The 8,102-nt window shown below is 48.8% G+C and overlaps 1 protein-coding gene across 2 annotated transcripts; it reads right to left on the bottom strand.

The window, feature by feature from the left end:
• Nucleotides 1-104: 104 nt before the first annotated feature.
• On the bottom strand, nucleotides 105-5,687 carry LOC101707238 (glutathione S-transferase Mu 2). Of its 2 annotated transcripts, XM_004853654.4 has the most exons (8): nucleotides 5,528-5,687; nucleotides 5,047-5,122; nucleotides 4,458-4,522; nucleotides 4,092-4,173; nucleotides 3,890-3,990; nucleotides 2,878-2,973; nucleotides 2,685-2,795; nucleotides 105-638 (listed from the first exon to the last, which is right to left on the bottom strand). In XM_004853654.4, the coding sequence occupies exons 1-8, from the start codon at nucleotides 5,561-5,563 to the stop codon at nucleotides 549-551; spliced, it is 657 nt and encodes a 218-aa protein (XP_004853711.1). In that variant the 5' UTR covers nucleotides 5,564-5,687; the 3' UTR covers nucleotides 105-548. The 2 variants fall into 2 exon arrangements, with proteins under 2 accessions (XP_004853711.1, XP_087069363.1); XM_087213237.1 differs by lacking the exons at nucleotides 3,890-3,990; nucleotides 4,092-4,173.
• Nucleotides 5,688-8,102: the final 2,415 nt, after the last annotated feature.

Genomic DNA, 8,102 nt, shown 5'->3' with positions numbered 1-8,102 from the left:
CTTCCTCCCCTACCAGAATCCCTGTGAACTCAACCAGTCAGTCCCTTGGAAATAGCAGTTCCAAATGTCAAGTGCATGGAGCCAGACACAGTAAGACAAAAATAGAAAGTGTGATTCAAACTTTATTGGGATCACACAGGCCTGGGGCAGGGACCCCACTATGGTGCAGGGCTGTACACCAGGCAACACTGGTCTTCCTGGAAGTTCTGGGGAGCACAGAGCTGAGCTCCGGAAGTCTCGGCCCAGCTCCTTGAAGCAGACACAGCCACTGATGGGCAGGGTGGTCGGGCAGGCTTTAGTACAGGACACCATAGAGGTAGCATTAGGAGAGGGCTTTGCTAGAGGAAAATGAGGAGCTAGCGCTTTAAAGGGCTTGAATGAGGCAGGGACGAAGTGAGAGAAAAGAGTGTTCACAAGGCTTTGGGCCTGAGAAGGGAAAAGAACCAGAAGGTGGTATGAAGGCTGCAGAGGGGCTGGCTGATCCACAGGGCTCTGGGCAGCAAGAAGAGAACTGGCTTCTCACGCCGGTCTTCTGGCCTTTCAAGGCCCTACTTGTTGCCCCATATTGCCATCTTTGTAAATACAGGTCTCGGGAGGAAGCGGCTGGACTTCATGTAGGCAGAGATCTTCTTTAGACCCTGGGAGTGGGAAAGAAAAAGGAGCTCAGGATCTAGGCCACAGTGAGTTCAGGCAGGGGCATCCAGGGACAGCCTATCCATGTGGCTCAAGTGCTAGAGCACAACACAGACTGCTTGGGTCCAGGTCTGGTGAAGGAACTGTTCAATTTCCTACACCTACTGTCACAAGGGACAACATGGAGGAGCTCTGTTAAAGGCATTTTATACACACTACAGATTATAATACAGAGTTAGAAAATCCACTCAACAGTCCTGCAAGATGGGTTCTACCATCCCATTATCAGATGCACAGAGAGGGGAAGAGACTTCCTCATGCCCACACAGCTAGGAAGTGAGATAGGCCTGGATGCAGCCTGGCTCTGCCTCTCCAACTCTCTGTCTCTGCTGCTCTCCTGCTCTCCCCACGGGAGGACTCGTCACTCCCTACCTCACCGACACTGTCTTTCTTCAATGGGACAATTCTGACTTGCCTGACTTTAAAGGAAGAAGATGGCTCCAGTAGGACAAAGGGGCTCAAAATGTGCCTGGACTCCCTAGGAATAAGCCCAGACCTCATCCAGTCACTCAGCAAATCCTGGATGAACTTGGACATCAGGCAGTAAAACAACTGGAAAGGCCAGGCAGACTCTAATCATTCCCCTGAAAGCAGAAAGTTCAAACTTTTCTACTTGGTACCTGAGCCCAAGCTCACTGTGTCCCAGACTACCTTATCCAGAGCCCTGCTACTGAGGATGTGCAGAATGACACTCAGGTGCTGTGCATCAACGTACCAGGAGAATGAGTACAGGATGATTTCTGAAGAACTCAAAATCCAGAGCTGCCTGATTCCAACAAGCCAGGCCAGCTGGCCTCAGGCTGCAACTCTCAGCTTGGGAATTCAGCCCTCCCTCCCCACAGTCTATCAGCTCTTGCACAATCTTCAAGGCCATTCTGCCTGGACCAGAGCCACAGCTGATGAGAACTAGCTGAGAAAGCACATTATGCCATATGGGGGGGAAGGGAAAGCAGATTCCAGGCTGAAAAACCACATAGACTAAGGCCTCAAATTCCCAAACCTCTAATGAAATAGGCTTTGCTGGGCTCAAAAAGGTAGACTCTGGGTGATACATGATTAGCTAGGAGGTGAGGTCCAGGCTGTGCTCCCCAGCACCCGGGTGGTGCCACATGTACCCCACAATCTGGTATGTCTGCTGTCCTCGGCTACACTGAGTCCCAGGAGAGGACTGAGGGGTCTCTGCATCTCCCTCTGAGACTGACACACAGCCTCATACAGAGGAGGTGGAGAGGGTCAGTGAAGAGTAGTAGAAACTAGTGTACTGCCCACTTCACAAATGGAGAATTGGGGCATTAGAAGAAAGCAGGAGAAGGAGGAGGGAGAGAAGGAACGTCCCCAACCATAGAGCAGGTCAAGATAAAATCCTCCAATGGGGCTCCCATATGTGTACTCAGTCCAGGACCAACTACAACCCACAGGGTCTCAGGGCTGCCCCAGATGGATGTCTGACTGGGCAAAGTGCTCTGCAGATCAGATGTCAATACGGTCTGCATCTTGGTGTATCGCATCCACGCAGCCTTGTCCAAGCCCTCCTAACGCCAGCTGCACACACTCCTCACGTGCTCACCCTCCTGCCAAGGGTGCTGGGCTGGAAACCCAGGCTGCACATGGGTCTAAAGCTCTTTTCTCTGAGCACAAAATAGGAAGAACCACCTCCCGTTGTCCTTAGAAGCCAAAGGCTGACACGGAGCCCGGCACAACTTCCATTGGCACTGGACCTTTCAGCAAATGATTTACCCTCTACAGTCTCAGTTCCCTTATCTGCATAGTGGTGCTGGTAATTCTATTAGCCTTGTAGCAATGTTGTAATGATAAACTTGACACCATGGATATGATATGCTGGGCACAAGTCCTGGCAGAAATCCATTGCCATAATAAATGCTAGTTATTCTTCATTTCGGCTTCAAGGAAGCATCTGGGAAATGGGGAAGGGAAAGGATACCTAAGGAGGAAAAGGATATCCAAGAGGAAAAATGAATCAGAGGAATCACCTCAAAGCGGGATATGAAGTCCTTCAGGTTTGGGAATGCATCCAGACATGTAGGCTCAAATACTCGGTTCATCTCAATGATATCATAAGCAAGGAAATCCACAAAAGTGATCTGTAGAAAGCCAAGGAAGAGTGAACTGGAAGCTCAGAGCCTGGGAAGAGTGGCTACTTCTCTCCATTCTCCTCTCCTTTACCTTGTTCCCTGCAAACCATGGTAGCTTCCCTAAGAACTGTGAGAAGAGCTTCATCATTTCAGGGAGTTGGTCCAAGTATTCTGGTTTCAGTTTCTCCTGAGGCAGAAAACAGTTGTCACCTCTCTTAGACACAGAATCCCTGGCAGGAAAGCCAGGCTCCTCAATGCTATGCATGGTCCTGACTGGCCAAGTGTGAATAGCCATCTTCCTGAGATTGGGAATGGGCAAATGCCCAAGTTTCAACTTAATATATCAACATTCATACCAAACATGATCCATCAGAGGTAATGAGAAATTGGTAGGAATACAACGGTGCCCCTGAATTTGTTACCACTGATGTTCAAACCAAGTAGTGTGAGGCAGACCCAAAAGTGCTGTGTACTTGGCAGGCTTTGATCTCAGCCATTAGGCAGAATCAAAGAACCCAACAATTAACTGTGCCCAGAAAAAAAGCTGAAAGTTCTACTTCGTGGGGAGGCATAAAAGGGCTTGGCTTTTGCATAATTTCCAAACAGATGAAGCAAATTTGCCAGGGCAAAAGGAAAATGAGAGAGGAACAAAGGCCATTAGACCAACTTTGAACTGCCTATTGGAAAAACTATCTATCCCTATGGGTGTCAAGGAGACACTACTGGGAAACTAGTTGGAAAAGAGTCTGGAGGTAAGGGTGCCCTACTAGGCCCAGCTTATACTTCTCATAGTTTCAGTCTGTGTATTCCAGGGCTATGGTGCTTTAAAGCAACTGGAAGCCAAGGCCCAGGGCAGAAACCAGCAGTCAGATATGGAGGAATCTGAACACAAGTTTACTCTCCAGGTACTAACTTTCCTACTGGCCCATATCCTAAGATGGGTGAGAGTCTACTGAGAGTTCTCATTTGACTTGACATTGGGGTTTGAGTGTCATTCTGAATGAGTAGTGTTAAGGAGCTCAGGTGGCAAACTGGACTAGAGTACATGGGAATGCAAGGATCTGGGCCAGTGATCTGACTCTGGGGTAGGGTGGGGGGCTCACAAACTCAGGGTTGTAGCAAAGCCTGGCCAGCTGCATGCCCGTGTCCATAAGCTGGTTCTCCAAAATGTCCACACGAATCTTCTCCTCTTCTGTCTCCCCACCTGCAGCCCACACAACAGAGACTCCCCCTCAGCATCTGACCGCACCCAAGCCCATGAAGATGGCCACTGTCCCCCCACACCCAGCAGCCAGCCCTACTCACACAGGTTGTGCTTGCGGGCAATGTAGCGCATGATGGCGTTGCTCTGGGTGAGCTTGTGAGTCCCATCAATTAAGTAGGGCAGCTGCATGGACAACCAGGAAAGGTCAGTTGGGATTCTAGGTCCCAGCATCCCTTTCCTGAGTTAGGGCAGACATGAGACTTGGCCCTCAGTGTATCTTCCTGTGGCAAGCCCTGCACACCTATACTGTAGAATGAATGAATGAGCTGGAACACTGCCATCATAGAAAGACAGCAGGACAACCAGGAATGAGATTAAGTAAGCAGAAGTACTGATCCTAGAAACTATACTAGGATGAGTTAGAGACACCTTTACTTTCCCCAAACCAGCCCATCCCCTGCACCTACATTGGGGAAGTCAAGTCCCAGCTTGAACTTCTCATTTAGCCACTGGCTTCTGTCATAGTCAGGAGCTGTGGTGAGGAAGATGAAACAAATTATCCTAATTTTGTCACTCCTCTAGTGTCACTCTCAAGAATCAAAGGCAAGACTCCCCGATAGCGCATCTGGAATATGAACCACTGAGTCCCACGTTCCAAGGTCACAGGGTAAAGTGTGTTTGCAGGGGCTGTGAATCCCACAGGACTAAGGCTTGCAAGTACTAAGCGGGACCCAACCAAATTATAGGGCCAAACCCCTTGGAATTTTCTTTTTTTGTACCCGGGATCAAACTGGGGACCTTGGGCTTTCCAGGCAGGCAGCAGAACCACTGAGCTAAATGCCCAGACCTGCCTTGGAATTTTCATTTGACATGAGCTTAAGCTTTGAGGATCACTCTGTTGGCCAAACTGCACCCTCAGGGAGGTTTCTGGAAGGGCCAGACTTCTGATACAGCTGAAAGTGAGCTACCAAGGTGAGTGACAGGTATCCAGGGCATGGGTTGCTGGACACTAGTCATCAGGATTGGGCAGGGGTCTGAGCAGGAAGGTGCCATTACCGTCCCCCATGGTGTATCTCTTCTCCTCATAGCTGGTGTCTGTGTATTCCAGGAGCAGGCGGATGGCGTGAGCCAGCTGGGAGAGATAACCCGTGAAAGAAGTCACAGATGCAGGGACTCAGAATAACCTTCACTTCCTCCATATGAACCCCACCTCTCCTAACACACACACACACACACACCAGGAAGCTTGCTCCAGCAAATCCTGAAAAGGATTTATGTTTTAGAATCCGGCCGGGATATTCAGAATGACCTTCACGTCCTCCATATGAACCCCACCCCTCCACACACACACACACACACACACACACACACACACACACACACACACACACACACACACACACCCCAGGAAGCTTGCAGAGGCCTTCTGACTGGGACAGAGGGCTCCAGCAAATCCTGAAAAGGATTTATGTTTTAGAATCCGGCCCTAGCCTCTCAGCTGGTCCCCGCCCCAAGCCACTATTCATCCTTAGCTCACCCCGCGGATGTCCCAGTAACCTAGAGTCACGGACATGTCGGTGTTGTGGACTGCGAGGCCGGGCCTCTACCAGGTTGGTCTCTTAGTTTTGGGAGAGCCGGACTCTCCCAGGAGCGGGCGCCTGGTTGCAGAGAGACCTCCAATTCCAGCCCCGCCCCGCCCCGCCCCGCCCCCAATTCCAGCCAACCCAGGACGCCCTAGCTTGAGCCAAGGCGAGTATGAAAACCTGGAAGTATTGCTGCCTTAGACGGGAGGGTCCTGGGAGCCAGGTTGGGACGCCCAGCAGCCAAAGCAGGACTAGCTGGGTTCTTCTGCTCCCCAGCCTCGGCGGCGGCTCCCCGCCCCCACCTGCTGAGTCCTCTGAGAGCTAACAACTGCCCTTGGCCATGGCTGGCTGTTGAAAGCAGTGTGGTTATCCCCTCTTTCCCTTCCTGCCGTTGCTCAGTCTTCAACCCTACAGTTAGTTACTGGGTCAGGCCAATAAGGGGTGCCTTGACCTGAAAGACCAGTACACCACTTTAATCCACAATAATTATTGATAATAATTAATAGAAATTTATCCACAATAATCAATGCACATCAGATGGTCTGCACGCCTTTGCTAATGAGGCCAGTTCAGAGACCAGAGCCCTGTAGCTGGCACAATGTAGTCCCTGTTGCATATGCTCCCCACCCATTCAGACAGGACCAACCTCCAGGCTCAGGAAGCAGCCTCTGACCTTGAGTTAATTCCCCTGCAATTTGTCCACAGAGATGCAATAGAGCCAAGCCCTCACACAGCACCTGGCCCTCTGAACTGGTATGGTTCTAACCCTTAAGAGTTTGTCATTTTGAATTATATACATCTTGAATTTCAAAAGAAATCTAGATTCCAATGGGGGGAAATGTTTTTAAGTAGCATCAATTAAAATAATAATTTTGAAAGACATAGGACAGGTATTGTATATTCCTGTTCACCCATCTGGTCCCTCCTTTATTGAAAAAAAGGTTGTAGAGATCATGCCACAGATAGATACTGTCACAAAGAGTCCTTCAAGTTCACTGTAGTTACTGTTAAAAGACGAGTCAGATGGGAACCTCAGGAAAATTTTGGAAGTATGAAACACATCCTAATGTCTTTATACCCTGAAAGGAGTGGAGACAGAGAGAGTCACGTGCAGAACAAGGAGGCCTTGCTGGCCAGGACAAGGACACTGAGGAGCTGGGAAGGTGGGGCCCAGAGCACGGGCCTTTCAGAGAAGGATGCGCCACCTGTCAAAGGGAGGGGAAGGGCTGCACCAGCAGGCTCTCAAAAACAGGGTCCCTCGGGATCATGCGAAGGGGTGACATGGATTTCTGAAAAGCAAGAGGGAGTAGTTTGGATTGGGAACACTAGGCAGGGTCTCAAGCAAGGGATTGTAGCCATTAGTGACCCTGCAGAAATTCATCCCAATGCTGCCTGATACAATGGACATCTGTGTGCTTAGTTCCACCTATACAGTGTGGGCCAATTTTCATTGTTTAAAGAGACACTATGAAGGATAATCAATATATATTGGGTCAATCTGGCCAAGAGCTCATAGAACGATGACCTCTGGGCTGGATTCCATAATCCCTTTAAGCTCTGCAACTAATATTTAACATCTTCAAGGAAAATTCACAGAAATTCTACATAAAATTAATTCAGAATTTTTCTTTTAAAATTCAACTTACTAGAAATAAATAACAGACAGATTAAAATGTGCCCTCCTTTATGGAACTATTTTTAAAATTTCTTAAGTACTATGTTATGGCTTGTGTCTAGATGTCCCCCCAAAGCCTCATGCAGTCATCGATGGGGTTCTTTCAGCGGTGCCTAGATCTAGAGTGTGTGACTTTCAGATTGATTCATGGTGCAATGCTAGGCTCAAGGGCACTAGGATTAAGGCTGTGAGTGCTTCCCACCCTGAGTAGCCTGGATAAGACATAAGGGATAGAAAGAGCTGTGGTTGTCCCTTTTTGCTCTGCTACCTTCTGCCCACTATAAACTCTTCTCTTCAATGCTCATGTGCCATGCCAACCTGCCTTGGAGCCAGCCAATTATGAACTGAAACCTCTACAAACTGTAAGCTAAATAAACCTTCTCCCCTTTAACTTTGAGTGTTGAGCATTTTGTCTCAGCAATGAGAGAAAAGTAACTAAGACAGAATTTGATACCAGAGAAGTGGGGTCATTGCTGTGACTGTACCTGACCATGTGGTTTAGGAGCCTTTGGAGCTGGCTTGTGGGAAGGGAAAGAGTTAGGAAAGGTTTGGAGATGCCAGCTGAAAAGTCAAGCTGGAATGCCTTAGGCTGTATTTGATGAGAGATTCTGATCAGAGCTCAGAAGACCAAAATGCTGATAGAAATGCTGCCAGTAAAGACCAGGCTCAGGAGGTTTCTGCTGGGAAGAAGGACTACATTGGCTGTTGGACTCCAGATGATGTGTGTTATGGCTTGGCAGAAAGTTTGCCTGCATTTTGCTTGTGACCAGAAACTTTGCCTGAGACTGGGATTAAAGGTGGCAGACTAATTAATCTGGCAGAAGAAATTTCAAGACAGTCTAATGTTGAGGTGG

Source organism: Heterocephalus glaber, unplaced genomic scaffold (genome assembly GCF_053883595.1).
Source record: "Heterocephalus glaber isolate CG9 unplaced genomic scaffold, H.glaber_assembly_v1.0 deba00001442, whole genome shotgun sequence".
NCBI lineage: Eukaryota > Metazoa > Chordata > Mammalia > Rodentia > Bathyergidae > Heterocephalus > Heterocephalus glaber.
This window is presented reverse-complemented; position numbering and strand designations above follow the sequence as displayed.

Bases quoted from the DNA above. Each gene is read 5' to 3' on its own strand.
- LOC101707238 (XM_004853654.4), bottom strand. From the start codon at position 5,563: ATGTCCGTGACTCTAGGTTACTGGGACATCCGCGGG. The intron at 3,991-4,091 runs GTGAGTAGGGCT...TGTGGGCTGCAG, and splicing joins TGCCCGCAAGCACAACCTGT to GTGGGGAGACAGAAGAGGAG. The intron at 2,974-3,889 runs GTGAGCCCCCCA...TTTCTGCCTCAG, and splicing joins TTTGCTACAACCCTGAGTTT to GAGAAACTGAAACCAGAATA.